General features: G+C 43.3%; 1 protein-coding gene across 2 annotated transcripts; it reads left to right on the top strand.

Annotated features, from left to right (window-relative positions):
• Window positions 1-761: 761 nt before the first annotated feature.
• On the top strand, window positions 762-17,343 carry lin28b (lin-28 homolog B (C. elegans)). Of its 2 annotated transcripts, none has more exons than XM_037245139.1 (4): window positions 762-875; window positions 4,639-4,805; window positions 14,815-15,002; window positions 16,304-17,343. In XM_037245139.1, the coding sequence occupies exons 1-4, from the start codon at window positions 854-856 to the stop codon at window positions 16,614-16,616; spliced, it is 690 nt and encodes a 229-aa protein (XP_037101034.1). In that variant the 5' UTR covers window positions 762-853; the 3' UTR covers window positions 16,617-17,343. The 2 variants fall into 2 exon arrangements, with proteins under 2 accessions (XP_037101034.1, XP_037101035.1); XM_037245140.1 differs by lacking the exon at window positions 762-875 and adding an exon at window positions 3,937-4,218.
• Window positions 17,344-17,567: the final 224 nt, after the last annotated feature.

Genomic DNA, 17,567 nt, shown 5'->3' on the forward strand with positions numbered 1-17,567 from the left:
GGGTGGTTCTTCAATGTGCCGTTGCAATAGTTGAACGTTTCTGCTTGGTAAAAGAATGTTAACAACTTAATATTGCAGCTTTTCGGGAACTGGCCACGAGGTGGCGCCATTGAGCCTTGAAACGAAATAGCGCTTCTACGCAAGCGTATTACTGCCGCATTAAAAAAGAAACTTCAGCATGACGTCGTAAATACTCGTTTCATGGACTTACATCGTCTTAAAATAATTGCGAGCACGTAATACTGACTTTTTTTTGTGTCAACAAGCTTCCGTAAGTTCTGTTTTTTAATTTCCTCCCAAGTGCAATTTTGCCCCCCTGTTGGTGATAAAGCCAAATGCCACCAAATGGGGGCGCTATGTCGTTTAATGCCACCTCAATGCACAATATATACCTAAATAGAGTATCAATGGGCAGTTAAAATGCATGCCAAACATTTTAATTAAATGTGTAAGCAACATGTTGTGAAGCTCGGGAAAGGGAGGAGGAGTGAAGCCTGTTGTTGAGGAACCTTTGGGACACCATGGAGTTAGTTATTTTGCACTTCGTTATCTCCTTTTAGGTGCAAGCCTAAGGGGACTTTTTCACAGTTGAAACATTTGTCAAATTTAAACGTGCAGTAAAAAAAAACAGGACGTTTTTATTCAACCCGCCTCTTCAAAAACAAGTTAAAAAAAAATCTAAACAAACTACTCTGTTGTGGTAAACAGCTGCTCATCTTACCTTCCGATGTGACCATTAAATATTCATGCATGGAAAATGTGTTTAATTGCAGACGGACAGCACAATGCAAAACGCGGCTGGCAAGCGAATTTGTGCACTTTTTTATTCGCTTGGCAAAAAGCCGCAGGGAAAATGTCGGCGCCATCTCCTGCAGGTAAGTCACTTTTATATCCTCAATTATGCTCCAATATTACAAATGTTGCTCCAGTGAAACACCACAGACTCGTCAAGAAATTGTTTAACTTTACGTGTTTGTATGTAAAGATCATTTTAAGGACGCAATTCAACACTGGAAAGACCATAATCGATCAGATTCGAAGGGGTCCCCTTCCTGACAATCAATTTTTTTTTTTTTAAATCATTTCAAAAAGAAACAAAAGAGTCGACATATAGGTGAAACGATAAGAAGATGATGCACTAACCTTTTAGGTCCAAAATATAACCGAAAAATTGATTTAGTCATCCGGAAGTGGTTAGTTTCTTTACCATTGTGCGCTTTTTTCCCCCCTGCTCTGGTCTGTCCTAAAACGCCCCTCTACATCCTATGACGTCACCGATATTGCGTTCGACCATGAATCCTGTTTGTCAATACTATTTAGTCTTTGAGAAAAGGTTTTATTTCTCTCTTTCGGGTGGTGTGAGGCCATTTAAACCAGTCGGGTAGTGGGAAAAATAAACTTGTTAAGATAACTCCCGGTGCAGACTATTTTCTGATGCTGGTTTTTCAAAGCTCGTTTTTAACCCCGTGAAAATAACAAATGTAATTTTCAGAGTCAAACGATTCTTTTAAAGTATGTTTGGAAAATTGTGAGCGTGCAACAAAGGTTTGGCGACAAATGCGTGCTGAAATAAGAATCTATGCTTAGCGCATGCGCGCTTTTAAGGACGTATGCAAATTTTTCGTTTGTTTAATTTTGTAATCAACGAAATATGACAATCTGACGTATGAAATCGTTCTCTACCTGCATTGAAAAGTTTTGCAAAAAGGAAAAAAAAGTCTTGACTCAAGTTGATGTTCATTAAAATTGAGACAATTAACGGGGATTTATGGGGGAATAGGGGGATGATTAAAATAATCGACAAAGTAATCCCATTTCTGCTTGGCGAAACGGTCAAGTGAGATTAGAAAGACTTGTGGGAGCGAGCTACCTGCTTTGCCCCCAAATGTTTACACATCTCATGTGGTGGGATATAAGAAAGGTGAAGGATTGGTGGCTGGAATGCATGAAATAAGCGACAAAAACAACCCCCCCTGCTCACTTAAAAAATGAAAAGCGAGAAACGAACTCAATGAACCCCTTTGAAGTGCATTGACAGCAAGTGAGGGTAGAAAAGAGACATTTCCTCTGGGAGCCTACCCAGGCTTGCCTGCATGCATGTGGGGGTTGGGTCGGGTTAACTGGGGTGAGGGAGTCCAAAGTTGGAATAGTAGTCAAGCAGCTCAGGAATCTCCATGTGTGCCCCAATACAACTTACTTGATGTTACTTACCCAAAGGAAACATCTTTGTGCCAGGTGACATCACCTGGTTTTTATTTCATGGGAATTAGGAAAAGCTAAATAAGATTGCTAGGGGTAGCTTCTTTCATGAGAAAAAAAGCATTGCCCCCCCAAATGCACTTATTGAGCAATTAAGACATTAAACTATATGTGGCGAGAAACATTTGAAGTTTTGCTCCGTGTTTGTATCGTGCTTTATAAAACTTGAGAAAATGCTGATGTAATGACGATAAAAATCTAACAATAATAGTTAACTTGAAAAATGTGTTTGGATGGATGGATTTTGGCAATGTCATTAATCAACACAATCCAAATATATTCTTTTTATTTGAATTCACCTATATGAATCAAATAAATTCCTAACGGATTATAATGAGTCGCAAAATAACTGATAACTATCATCCACCCCGGTAATCGTTTTGCTTCCACTGCAAGCCTCTTCCAAAACGGGCCTGCGTGAGCGTGTGCGCGGGGGCCGGGCCGGGGTTGGGCCTAGGCGGGCTCGGGCCCGGGCCTGACTGTGTGTGGGTGGCTCATTGGCCGATGGGGGTTGAACTTGTGAATTCCGGAGGGTGGGCTTTGAGCTCTTTGGTGGGTGGAGATGGGCTTGTTGTTGTTTCACTCGCCATTCCTTGCAGCGTGCCCCCTCCTTTCTCCTCGTTCCTCCTTGCACGTCTTGGGAACGCGCACCCCGATTCTAGACTGGGCGATCAGATGGCAGGTTTCCTCATCCAATTTCCGTATTGACTTCCTCCATCACAAGATGTACAACTTTACACCTTGCATTCATTTTCCCAAGCAGGAAAATGGCATGTGTGGAATTTGGGGCATTTGCAAGTAACTATACCAATGGAGAATAACAATAGCTTTAGAAAATGATTATAAATAGATTATTAAATAATACACAATATTTATTCATGTACAATTGGATGGCAATTGCAGCAGATAACGTTCCTCACGTCCCAAGGCTGATTTGAGAATGACAGGCGACTAAGAACGTCACCGTTTTCAGCAGGTTTGTTTTTCTGGGTTTTCCAGTCACATTCCAGAGTTGTGAGTTCAGCTCTCCACTGCAGTGCCCACTAAAAAAGATACAAGGAGGTGACTTGAGCTCGCAGAGCGAGCTAAAAAACAACACGGAGAGCGCACACAGGAAAACAGACCAGATATTTAGGGAAGAAATTGCAAAAAAAATAAGCAATGGGACGCTCCAGGTTTTACTCGTTTCCTTTCTGTATGCAGTCACAACATAACAGTATGACATCCTTACAGTTCTTTTTATCTTTTATTGGAGGGATATACACCCCTTAAAATAGATATATTTGATTGTTGTCATTTAGTCATAAATAAATATTAGATTTAAAAATAAAGAAAATGAAGCATGAATAGAATACAGCTCTATGCTATTTTTGTACACATTTAGTGCCGCTAAATCCATTCCAACACATGCCCCACGTCACGTGCCCCAACACCTTACTTTTAAATACCTGAATTTTAAGAAGGTTGCTAGTTTAATTCCTACACTAAGTAGCATAAGGAGAGAGTTGCTCAGTGGAAGTGGGGGGAAAAAAAGAAAAATACTGCAATTGGCAAGGTCACGTGTTCTTACGACGAAAACGGCCACAGCCAGGTCGGCAGCCAATCAGAGCGCGGAAGCTCGGCGGAGGGGGCGGGGTCCGTTGCGAGAGTGGGAAGGCGAGTGAGTGAGGGAGAGAGAGAGAGAGAGAGAGAGAGTGCGAGTGTGGGTTGTGGATGTGGGTGGCTCACGCTAGCACAGAGCAAAGGTGCAGCTTGCTAAGAGGAAAGCGGGGGGCTCCGAGGGAAGCCCGAGGGCCAACATGACACCCGGCCGAGCCACGCACGCCGCAGCATGCGTGGCCCCACAACGGGCATGACGACGTCGGATTCATGGTGACCGCTGCAGCAGCGCTCGCTGGCTCCACAAGGTTCTCGACCACAACTTGGCCGCAGAGGGTCCGCGGGGAAACATGGCCGAAGGTCCCCCTACTCTTATTTTCTCTCATTTTTAAACCGAATAACGTGAACGAACTGGCCTGCAAATGTTCCGAAGTGTCCACTCGCTTGTTTGTTTGTTGTACGTGCGCGTTCGCGTTTGAACGAGCGCGCGAAAGTGTGTATTTGGGAGTCCAGTAAAGCACGTCCAACATGTGTGCAGTACACCTGCATTTTGGACCAGCATCGCCCAGAACTCCCCACGAGGAGTACAAACAACGTGTACAAAACAAGGGGGTAACTTTTAAGCGAGGCCTTTGCTCAAACGTGGAACTAAACATACTGTTTTATGAACGGCGTGACGACTAGTTTCGGGAATTACCACCGGCCGCAAACGTCACTCAACCTCACCACCTCCACTTCATTGAAATTGCTCACTTTTATTCTTCTTTTTTTGTTTCCAAGGAGGACCCACCAGGTCCACTGAGCAGGAGGAACGGGCTCGACCCCACGTCCGGTCAGGATCAGGCTTCTGCAAATGGTTCAACGTCCGCATGGGCTTTGGATTTATCTCCATGACCAGCAGCGAGGGGACCCCCGTCGACCCTCCTCTGGATGTTTTCGTCCACCAAGTAGGTGGTAACACACGCACACACACACAGGCGTTGTGGCGATTATAACAGCATTTACTACAAGCTCAGATGTTTTGCATCAGGCAAACGTGTGATGTGATCACGCGTTGTCCACGGCCTGAAAAAAAAAAAAAAGGAGACAAAACACGCCTTATTTCCTCTCTTGGCCACATGCTGCAAGTGTAGTTTCCTCCTCCTCCTCCCTCCTGCCTGCAGAGGGAGGAGAAGTGTCTCCCACTTGGCCCCGCAGGGTTCCCACGGGTGCTTGAAATTCTTGGAAATGCTTGAATTTCAATGCTGGAATTTGGAAGGTCGGAAAAGAATAGTCGTATGAGTGCTTCCTATTTAGACGCAGTAGTTTGCTTGTTAGATGGAGGCCTGGAATGCAATATATGGTGATGAGACTGCCCATAAAACTAATAGGTTTGGAAAGGTATATATTTTGCATGATGTGGAAAAAACGTTTTGAGTATTGGTGAAAAAATGACATATAGTGCTGCTTTGTAAACTGGTTAATACATGTGTATGAATTATATTAGTAGTTCTAATTTTGAGTGGAGTAAATCTGCCATTAGGATGCTGGAAAAGCTTACAAGTTGATGTTAAAAGCGCTTTAAAATGTATGAAATTATTTTTGGGAATTATTTCTTTCCATTATGATGTGAAAGAAATTATTTTAAGAATGTGCACAATATGAAAATTTGACAAATTACAACTGTTGTTTGATGCTAAGGAATCGTGAATGGCATACAAGATCATCTCGGGTTGCAACTAACGATTATTTTGTCGATGAATCGGACAAAAAATGTATTCATTTTTGTCCCTTTATTTAAAATCGGGAAATTATTTCATTTTTGCAGTGTAGAAAATGCACAAATGTAAATTCTGATTTGGTTACTGGTCTGAAATATCCATAGGAAAATTCTACAAAAGCAGATGTTTGCAAATGTATTATTTTTTGATAAAAAAAATAATGCTGCTCATATATATATTTTTTTGCAGGCTTTTTGTTTAGAGTTTGTCTCCCTTCTTGTATCCGCTCGACTTCTTTCGCAGCCAATCTCACTACATCCTCTTTCCTCTGTTCAATTGCCCTTTTTACGGCCTTGTTTTTAAAGTGGAAATTAGAAAAGGAAGGCGGAAGAATGCCAGTTTCATCATTTCATTTTCATTTGCCTTAACTTTGCACATTATGGGTGAGATAGAAGCAGCCATGTTGTAACATAAAGTCAAATCAGTGCTATTTAACTCGTGGCAAAACATAAATCTTGGCGTGGGGTGGCCATCGACCTCCACCGGCGTTCACGTTGACGCGGCGCTGCATCGCTTTCATGCCCCCTGTTCCTCTTAATGGACTCTGTGTCTAAAAATAGAAAGTGGCTCCAGTGAGAGGAGTGCATTACTATATCCGATCTGACCGATTGGCTTGCGTTGTTGTTTTTTTTGTTCTCTAACGGATAGATAGAATTTGATTTTTAATAGGAAAGCGGAAATAAATCCACAAGCTGAGGCAGGAAGAAAAGATGTGTGTGTGTTTCTCAGAGAACGGGAGGTCTCTTCATCTCGGCTCTTCTATCTGATCACTTCCTTTTCAGTGTGTGTGCGCACGCTCGTGTGTGTATGGGCTCCCGCTGGGACATGGAGGGGTGCGCGCTCTCCTCGGGAATTCTTTAAAGCGAGAAGAGGAATTTCTTTAAAGACAAAAAAAAAAAAGGCAGGAGGGTTGGCTATGGGGTTTTGAGGTGGGGGGGGTTGCCCTTTGTTGGTAATCAGGGTGCGGACCGTTCCTCCAGAGAGTGTGTGTTCAATTAACAGCGCCTCTGTGTGTGTGTGTGTGTGTGTGTGTGTGTGTGTGTGTGTGTGTGTGTGTGTGTGTGTGTGTGTGTGTGTGTGTGTGTGTGTGTGTGTGTGTGTGTGTGTGTGTGTGTGTGTGTGTGTGTGTGTGTGTGTGTGTGTGTGTGTGTGTGTGTGTGTGTGTGTGTGTGTGTGTGTGTGTGTGTGTGTGTGTGTGTGTGTGTGTTTGCAACCAGGTTGCATGGGAAGTGTTGGAAGCTGTCTCAGGTTCGGTGTGTGTTTGTGTGTTTGCGTGCTAGTGCGCGCCCACGAGAAGAGCCGAGAGTGTGTTTTTGTGCAGTGAGGTTAAAGTGGGCCCCTAGTGAGATTAACCTCTGGTCCATGTCACCGTTTGGCATGCAGGCCCCGCCCCCTTCCTGCCTCCAGATAGCTAGCGGCAGGCTTTGTCTCTCGGCTATCTCACCCAGGGCCGCGCCGCCACTGAAAAATGGCCGAAGAAGAAAGATGTGGTCACGTGACCTCCTTCTATTTTGTGGGAGTCGTGTCGGCCATGTTTTAAGCGCGTGTGGTTTTTGTGCAATTTTGCGGTTTGCGCAGTCTGCGCGATTTCCTTTGAGGTATATGAAATGTGTTGGTTATAAATTTCTATTTTGACCCAAATGACACATAATAGCATTTGAAAACAATTCTCTATTAAATATTCAGTGTAAAAAGAAAAGAAGATTCATGCATTTTTTTAAAATGAGCATTGATTATTAGCCATTCACGATGAATAATACATCGCGTGTGTTGGTGAGAGTAGGTTGACTTGCACGGCTTTCCACCCGCAGTCCGTCTGCAGCTATGAAATATGAAATGTCGGTAGCAAAAGTCGATAACAACACATCGAACTTCAAATGATTTGTCTTCTGTGGCGGCTCTTATATGGTGTTTTGATGCTATTTTTTTTTTTTTTCTAGGTTTGTAACAACCATGCTAATTTCTGCTAGCCCATCTATGGTGCATCACATTATGTAGTTAGCATTAAGCTAGCAGACGAAACTCTTATCTTCTAGGGGTGTAACGATTCATCGATACACATCGATTAATCGATATAATGCTCTACGATTTGTTGGCATCGATACTAAACGTAAACATCGATCTATATCGCCCGTTTTTGACCTCGGACATTAGACGCGACTTTATTTTGAAATCCAGTTCATTGTTGCTTGCTTCCTCTTTCCGGGAGCAGTGCCGGCGTGTTGTGTTGTGAGCAGAGCAGGCACGTGAAAGGGGAGCCGACAACTACGCGGCAACTGGGCTGGTGCTATGGCTAGTGTCCAAGAAGACGAGGAAATTCGCTCCCCTTTGGGCTTCAAGTCATTCGTTTGGAAGCACTTTGTAATTTCCTAAATAAAGAGTTTGCAGTACGTTGTTGATTTTGCGTATGAATTGTTATAAATCGTGATGTATCGTGAATGAATCACAGCAGGCTTTAAGATATCGGCAAATATCGTATCGTGTATCTTGGTATCGATATGATATCGTATCGTTACAAAACCCGCGATTTACACCCCTAGTTTGTAACCCTAACCTTGATTTAAAACCCTAGTCGGAAACCCTAACCCTAGCTTGAAACCCTAATTAGCAATGGCAAAACTCCTTGGAAACCCTGGTCGGAAACCCTAACCCTAGTTTTGAAAGCCTAGTTAGAAACCCTAATCTTAGAAACCCTAAAAGTAGTTTGAAACCCTCGTTGGAAACCCTAACCTTAGCTTTAAAACCTAGTTTGTAACTCTAAGCTTGGTTTAAAACCCTAGTCGGAAACCCTACCCCTTGTTTGAAACTTTAATTAGCGATGGCAAAACTCCTTGGAAACCCTGGTCAGAAACCCTAACCCTAGTTTTGAAAGCCTAGTTAGAAACCCTGATCTTAGAAACCATAAAAGTAGTTTGAAACCCTCGTTGGAAACCCTAACCCTAGCATTAAAACCAAGTTTGTAACCCTAACCTTTGTTTAAAACCCTGGTCTGAAACCCTAACCCTAGTTTGAAACCCTAAATAGCAATGGCAAAACTCCTTGGAAACCCTGGTCGGAAACCCTAACCCTCGTTTTGAAAGCCTAGTTAGAAACCCTAATCTTAGAAACCCTAAAAGTAGTTTGAAACCCTCGTTGGAAACCCTAACCCTAGCTTTAAAACCTAGTTTGAAACCCTAACCTATGTTTAAAACCCTAGTCGGAAACCCTGAGCCTAGTTTGAAACCCTAATTAGCGATGGCAAAACTCCTTGGAAACCCTAGTCGGAAACCCTAACCCTAGTTTTGAAAGCCTAGTTAAAAACCCTAACCCTAACCCTAACTCTAGTTTTGAAAGCCTAGTTAGTAACCCTAACCCTAACTCTAACCCTAACTGTAACCCTAACCTAACCCTAAGTCTAACCCTAACCCTAACCCTAGTTTTGAAAGCCTAGTTAGAAACCCTAACCCCAACCCTAATCCTAACCCTAACTTTGGAAACCCTAGTCGAAAACCCTAACCCTAGTTTTGAAAGCCTAGTTAGAAACCCTAACTCTAGTTTTGAAAGCCTAGTTAGTAACCCTAACTCTAACCCTAAATCTAACCCTAACCCTAACCCTAGTTTTGAAAGCCTAATTAGAAACCCCAACCCTAATCCTAACCCTAACTTTGGAAACCCTAGTCGGAAATCCTAACCCTAGTTTTGAAAGCCTAGTTAAAAACCCTAACCCTAACTCTAGTTTTGAAAGCCTAGTTAGTAACCCTAACTCTAACCCTAAGTCTAACCCTAACCCTAGTTTTGAAAGCCTAGTTAGAAACCCTAACCCCAACCCTAATCCTAACCCTAACTTTGGAAACCCTAGTCGAAAACCCTAACCCTAGTTTTGAAAGCCTAGTTAGAAACCCTAATCTTAGAAACCCTAAAAGTAGTTTGAAAGCCTCGTTGGAAACCTTAAGCCTAGCTTTAAAACCTAGTTTGTAACCCTAACCTTGGTTTAAACCCCTAGTCGGAAACCCTAACCCTAGTTTGAAACCCTAAATAGCAATGGCAAAACTCCTTGGAAACCCTGGTCGGAAACCCTAACCCTCGTTTTGAAAGCCTAGTTAGAAACCCTAATCTTAGAAACCCTAAAAGTAGTTTGAACCCTCGTTGGAAACCCTAACCCTAGCTTTAAAACCTAGTTTGAAACCCTAACCTATGTTTAAAACCCTAGTCGGAAACCCTGAGCCTAGTTTGAAACCCTAATTAGCGATGGCAAAACTCCTTGGAAACCCTAGTCGGAAACCCTAACCCTAGTTTTGAAAGCCTAGTTAGAAACCCTAACCCTAACCCTAACTCTAGTTTTGAAAGCCTAGTTAGTAACCCTAACCCTAACTCTAACCCTAACCTAACCCTAAGTCTAACCCTAACCCTAACCCTAGTTTTGAAAGCCTAGTTAGAAACCCTAACCCCAACCCTAATCCTAACCCTAACTTTGGAAACCCTAGTCGAAAACCCTAACCCTAGTTTTGAAAGCCTAGTTAGAAACCCTAACCCTAACTCTAGTTTTGAAAGCCTAGTTAGTAACCCTAACCCTAACTCTAAATCTAACCCTAACCCTAGTTTTGAAAGCCTAATTAGAAACCCCAACCCTAATCCTAACCCTAACCCTAACTTTGGAAACCCTAGTCGGAAATCCTAACCCTAGTTTTGAAAGCCTAGTTAAAAACCCTAACCCTAACCCTAACTCTAGTTTTGAAAGCCTAGTTAGTAACCCTAACTCTAACCCTAAGTCTAACCCTAACCCTAGTTTTGAAAGCCTAGTTAGAAACCCTAACCCCAACCCTAATCCTAACCCTAACTTTGGAAACCCTAGTCGAAAACCCTAACCCTAGTTTTGAAAGCCTAGTTAGAAACCCTAATCTTAGAAACCCTAAAAGTAGTTTGAAAGCCTCGTTGGAAACCATAAGCCTAGCTTTAAAACCTAGTTTGTAACCCTAACCTTGGTTTAAAACCCTAGTCGGAAACCCTAACCCTAGTTTGAAACCCTAAATAGCAATGGCAAAACTCCTTGGAAACCCTGGTCGGAAACTCTAACCCTCGTTTTGAAAGCCTAGTTAGAAACCCTAATCTTAGAAACCCTAAAAGTAGTTTGAAACCCTCGTTGGAAACCCTAACCCTAGCTTTAAAACCTAGTTTGAAACCCTAACCTATGTTTAAAACCCTAGTCGGAAACCCTGAGCCTAGTTTGAAACCCTAATTAGCGATGGCAAAACTCCTTGGAAACCCTAGTCGGAAACCCTAACCCTAGTTTTGAAAGCCTAGTTAGAAACCCTAACCCTAACCCTAACTCTAGTTTTGAAAGCCTAGTTAGTAACCCTAACTCTAACCCTAACCTAACCCTAAGTCTAACCCTAACCCTAACCCTAACCCTAGTTTTGAAAGCCTAGTTAGAAACCCTAACCCCAACCCTAATCCTAACCCTAACTTTGGAAACCCTAGTCGAAAACCCTAACCCTAGTTTTGAAAGCCTAGTTAGAAACCCTAACCCTAACCCTAACTCTAGTTTTGAAAGCCTAGTTAGTAACCCTAACCCTAACTCTAAATCTAACCCTAACCCTAACCCTAGTTTTGAAAGCCTAATTAGAAACCCCAACCCTAACCCTAACCCTAACTTTGGAAACCCTAGTCGGAAATCCTAACCCTAGTTTTGAAAGCCTAGTTAAAAACCCTAACCCTAACCCTAACTCTAGTTTTGAAAGCCTAGTTAGTAACCCTAACCCTAACTCTAACCCTAAGTCTAACCCTAACCCTAGTTTTGAAAGCCTAGTTAGAAACCCTAACCCCAACCCTAATCCTAACCCTAACTTTGGAAACCCTAGTCGAAAACCCTAACCCTAGTTTTGAAAGCCTAGTTAGAAACCCTAATCTTAGAAACCCTAAAAGTAGTTTGAAAGCCTCGTTGGAAACCTTAAGCCTAGCTTTAAAACCTAGTTTGTAACCCTAACCTTGGTTTAAAACCCTAGTCGGAAACCCTAACCCTAGTTTGAAACCCTAAATAGCAATGGCAAAACTCCTTGGAAACCCTGGTCGGAAACTCTAACCCTCGTTTTGAAAGCCTAGTTAGAAACCCTAATCTTAGAAACCCTAAAAGTAGTTTGAAACCCTCGTTGGAAACCCTAACCCTAGCTTTAAAACCTAGTTTGAAACCCTAACCTATGTTTAAAACCCTAGTCGGAAACCCTGAGCCTAGTTTGAAACCCTAATTAGCGATGGCAAAACTCCTTGGAAACCCTAGTCGGAAACCCTAACCCTAGTTTTGAAAGCCTAGTTAGAAACCCTAACCCTAACCCTAACTCTAGTTTTGAAAGCCTAGTTAGTAACCCTAACCCTAACTCTAACTCTAACCCTAAATCTAACCCTAACCCTAGTTTTGAAAGCCTAGTTAGAAACCCTAACCCCAACCCTAATCCTAACCCTAACCCTAACTTTGGAAACCCTAGTCGAAAACCCTAACCCTAGTTTTGAAAGCCTAGTTAGAAACCCTAATTTTAGAAACCCTAAAAGTAGTTTGAAAGCCTCGTTGGAAACCTTAAGCCTAGCTTTAAAACCTAGTTTGTAACCCTAACCTTGGTTTAAAACCCTAGTCGGAAACCCTAACCCTAGTTTGAAACCCTAATTAGTAGGGGTGTAACGATTCATCGATACACATCGATTAATCGATATAATGCTCTACGATTTGTTGGCATCGATGCTAAACGTAAACATCGATCTATATCGCCCGTTTTTGACCTCGGACATTAGACGCGACTTTATTTTGAAATCCAGTTCATTGTTGCTTGCTTCCTCTTTCCGGGAGCAGTGCGCGGCGTGTTGTGTTGTGAGCAGATCAGGCACGTGAAAGGGGAGCCGACAACTACGCGGCTCCTGGGCTGGTGCTATGGCTAGTGTCCAAGAAGACGAGGAAATTCGCTCCCCTTTGGGCTTCAAGTCAGTCGTTTGGAAGCACTTTGTAATTTCCTAAATAAAGAGTTTGCAGTACCTTGTTGATTTTGCGTATGAATTGTTATAAATCAGGATATTGTTCTATATCGATCGTAGAGCACTATATCGTGATGTATCGTGAATGAATCACAGCAGGCTTTAAGATATCGGCAAATATCGTATCGTGTTTCTTTGTATCGATATGATATCGTATCGTTACAAAACCCGCGATTTACACCCCTATTATCTTCCATAGCTGCTGATCGGTGTTGCAAAATAATTGCCAGAATAAGAGAGTATCAAAAGAATCATTTGCTGCGGCCCCATGATGGAGTCTTAATGGCAGCTGCTGAGGCAGTGGAACACGAAGGCTTTGAAGTGTCGGATGGGGGTCGTGCGGGAGTTAAAAGGTCACGGACGCTAATGCCGATATGCCGAGGCTTCTTAAGGGCTTTGTGGGTGGTTTTGAAATGTGCGTGTGTCGCTCTCATCTCTCTCATCTTTACTTTCCCCATCCGCTGATGGCCGTCACCCTCCCGACGCGGCTATACTCTGATTCCAAGCATCCCATAATTAGCCTGGCAGTAGCGGGTGGTCGCTATGGAAGGAGAGCGGCGGTGGGGGTAATGGCGGTCATCTCCGCTTCCACCTCACCCCCTCACCTTACCGCTTCCTGTATTGATTGGCGGCTCTGGTGATGACGAGGGCCCGGCTGGTGAAAAGGAAGGCTATTTCGAGCCAGCACGGATCGATGGCTCGCTGCGCGCTCCTTCCCACACACGCGGGTCAAAATGCACAGCTTTGCATTTATTTGACAACTATAGAACGTACGCGAAGGCCTTTCTTGGATTTCCAAGAAGTTGCCGGTGCGGGGCTCGGGCTTTGAGGCTTCCGCCGCTGACCTCCTGACCGAATGGGGGAGGGGGCTTTGCAAGGCTCAAGATCCCCTCACCCACTCCATCAGCGCCGATCAGAAGTCGCTCCTCCGCTGGAGCCGAACAGAATGCTCCGGAGGCGTTCCTTCGCCACCCTCCTCCACACTCGGTCGTTCCTGCTCCCCCTCCCCTCCGTGCCCTTTCACGACCCCTGCGCGTAAACTTTCAGAGCAGGTCAGGACACCCACCAGGTCATTCCGGAGGACAGTACTCGGGTTATAGAAGTGTGTGTATCTGTGTGTGCTCTTACGAAGGAAGTCATGTTTTTGGATTGTGTTAGCATATTTAAGAACAGCCCATTAAATTGATAAACAATTTTAGAAAGAAAAAAAAATCATATTTGTTACAGGCCGTAAAACCTTGATCATAATAACTAATTTGATTACCTTTTAACAAATCAAAAGTAGTCACGGGTTTCAATATATTGTAAAGTAATTAATTAATATTTAACAATAAAAAAAAAGGCAGTGCGAGTGATCCAGATAAAGATGCAAGTTTTTTTTTTTTTCTTGGTCCCGTCCATTCTAAATTCCCACCCAAAAATCTATTCAACTTCATTTCAAATATCAGTTGTATGCGAATGTTTGGATTTTTTGCCGATCCAGCACGGATCCCCTTCCAGTTGCGTCATTTTGTGAGATGCAAGCCCAACGCGGACAGGAAGAAGAGACGCTACACATCCTGTGTGGCGCTGCTGAACAAAAGGCCTCGTGTGGCTTCCTCACTGCTGCATTGTGGAAGTCGCTCGCGGTTGGAGCGGCTTGTTGTTTTACGGGCGGCGGGGGGCAAAGCATTCAACTTTGACCTGGTGAGGAGTTCTGTTTCTTGCCATTCTCATCATGTTTTGGTTGTAAAAAAAAAAAAAAAAAAATTCAATCAGTAAAGGGGTGGAAAAAAATGATCAAAAAAATATCTTGATTAAATTACTCACAAAAAATTAAGTTACAGTACACAAAAAATGTAGAAAAATAAATTAACAGACCAAAAGAGCAGACAGGTGAACGTTCACAAAGCATCTGTCGAGTACCCTTGGCTTCATGTATAACGTACTGTCGTCATGGTAACGGCCATAGAGTGAAGGAACACTGCTGAGCATTTTTTTTCCCTTCCCTTTACATTTGACATCATCTGTCTCCTACTCACACTTACACGCGTGTGCTGCAACGGAGAGACGTGTCGCGTTCTCGCCAAGGTCACCGAAGCAGGGCCCCTTTTTATCTTCCGCAGTCAGGAATACTGAAATCATCGTTCAGTCAATCTCACATTTCTTCAGTCATTCCAGAATTCTACTTCCACTTCTAACCAAGCCTTTTGTCTCTCAGAGCAAGCTGGTGATGGAGGGCTTCCGAAGCTTAAAGGAAGGTGTGCCAGTGGAGTTCACCTACAAGAAGTCCTGCAAGGGTCTCGAGTCCCTGCGGGTGACCGGACCGGGCGGGGGACCCTGCGCTGGCAGCGAGAGGAGGCCCAAAGGAAAGGTCCCGCTCCAGAAGCGTAAACCAAAGGGAGACCGGTAGGTATTCAACACAAGTGTGTGTGAGAGGTGCATAGACAGAAGTATTGGGACACCAGATTTTGTCTGTCCCGATTCTTTAGTCCATATATGTTAAATGTACTGTGGTGAGCTTATTTATTTACTATTTTTTTTTTTTAGGTCAGCCTACTGACTACATGCGGTCCATGACTGTTGCCATGGTTATTGTTGCCCCCGACACGCGTGCTTCTTTAAGATCAATTTTGCAGCGTTTCACCTAGGCGTGATTTGCATCCCAAATGCAGCGCAACACAATCAATGATTTCAATCTAAATATGGATCTCCTTGAAGGAGGTCGTTGGATTCCATCCCGTCCTGGTCTATAATGTAAACGAAAAGATCGCACCTGTTATGTCAAAGAAACCGTCCGGTCGAAGGTCATTTTACACGGCTGAATAATTCAGCCTATTTGGGGACAACCGATCCGGCGTCAGTGGTCAAGTGACTGTGCCTCAGGTGCTTGATAGGCGGCGTTGAAGGCATTAGGTGACATCATCCTGCTTGTCTTTGTCACTCTGGTCGGCACCTGCGGACTTCCATTGAGCTTGACTTTGAATGTGATTGGTTTTGAGCACATTCACATCCCTCTTATTGGAGGGTGTGCACACTTGTGCAACCACATTATTTCACCCCTTTGTTTTTTACTTCCTGTCTGGGACAGTTTTGTCTCCGGAGGAAATGTCAAAGAGATCCATATGGAGACTCAAGTCATTGATTGCGCGGCACAGTACTGCATTGCGATGCACAGCCGAGCCTTTCCTTCAATGTTAATGATGCCTGAAATTGTATTCAAGGCAGCTTTGCTCTCCCTTGTAATGAACAAATCCTCCAATGACATTTTTTTTTATCAGACCTTAACCACTGTGAACTAATTCATTTGAATACTTCCTCGTGGCTTTCTTTGTTTGGCAGAATTGCTTGTATTGATAATTGATAATTAGAACGTTTTCCCTACGTCATTTAAAAAAAAAAAAATGACATTGCTAAAGTACTCTTCATATGAATTGCTTTAGATTTATATTCCTAATTAGCAGTAATAGTTTTAGGAGTAGTAGTAGTAGCAGCACAACCACCCCAGAGTTCCTTTTTAATCTTGTTATACTGCCATCAAGTGGTGAATTGTGGTTATTGCAGTTCCAGATGTTTTACAGTCTTTATTGATCCAAAGTAGTAGTATTCATGTCATGAAATGACAATACTAAAATATTGAGTTTGAAATTTGTTAACTTTTAAGGATTATTTAAATGATCAGTTTCTTTTTTGTGTTCATGTGTTCGCAGCTGTTACAACTGTGGCGGTCTGGACCACCACGCTAAGGAGTGTAACCTGCCTCCCCAGCCAAAGAAATGCCACTACTGCCAGAGCATCACGCACATGGTGGCCCAATGCCCCCACAAGGTGCTGGCGCCCCCCGCAGGCTCTCAGGACCAACACGCGTCTACCTCCGCCTCCAGCCCGGGGTCGTCGACCTACCTCGCTCCCCCGGAGGAGGATGAGCGCTACGGCGCCTCTTCCCTGGGAGGTTCATCCTCGTCCCCCGAAGAGCCTCAAAGTCACCGCGGCCCCCGGACACAGAGGTGGAGGAAGTCCTAAAAGAAAGTCTCTTCGTCCTCGACACCACCGCTTCATCTACCTCACACCTGTGACAAAATGGGAGGTTTTCATTTCTTCAGCTCTTGATGTGTATTTGTTGTTATCGTCCCACGGCGACTATCCGAGGGAAGCCACGGTGACTATCCGACGGCTACGGATGCTGACTTCAAGGGCGCCATCTTGTGTTCAATCAGGGCAGCTCAGGAGGCAAACATGCAACGATCATGGTTTGATTTCCTCCTTCGTCTTATTCTTTTTTTTTTATATACCTACTGTTCACAAATGTCATCAATTACTCTTTTTTTTTTTAACACATTTTAAGAAGGTTCATATGGGAGTCGCAACCCTTAAGCTGTAATCCGCACATAAATGACTGTTAAAAGCCATCTTTAGGGAACCTTAATGGATTCCAGATGGATCAGAAGATTTTTTAACCCATTTTATATACTCTCCAGTCACAATCTAATGAGATCCAATTGAGAGGTGAATGAAAAAATATGGGCGACGCGTTTGCATGCTTGCAAAGATCAACGCCTTTGTCGTCGTTGTCATGCCTTTTTATTCCACTAGCTTAGTTTAATCGGAAGAGTTTCATTATGTTAAGAAGACTGCGACGGCTTGAAAATTATTAATATATATGTGAAGTCCGGATTATATCTATAAATGAGAATTTATTAAGTCATTTTTTTTCAAGATCTAACTTAGATGATAGCCCTCTTGTGTGTGTGTGTGTGTGTGTGTGTGTGTGTGTGTGTGTGTGTGTGTGTGTGTGTGTGTGTGTGTGTGTGTGTGTGTGTGTGTGTGTGTGTGTGTGTATATATCGTGGGGTGTTTATGTGAGACCTCAATCTTTTTCGAGCAATGGCTGTTTTTAAAATCAAAATTCCACAGCACATAAAAGACAACATGTTTAATAACGGACCTTCGAAATTATGAATTGTCAAAAGACTCG

This window comes from Syngnathus acus, chromosome 24 (assembly GCF_901709675.1).
Source record: "Syngnathus acus chromosome 24, fSynAcu1.2, whole genome shotgun sequence".
Taxonomy (NCBI): domain Eukaryota; kingdom Metazoa; phylum Chordata; class Actinopteri; order Syngnathiformes; family Syngnathidae; genus Syngnathus; species Syngnathus acus.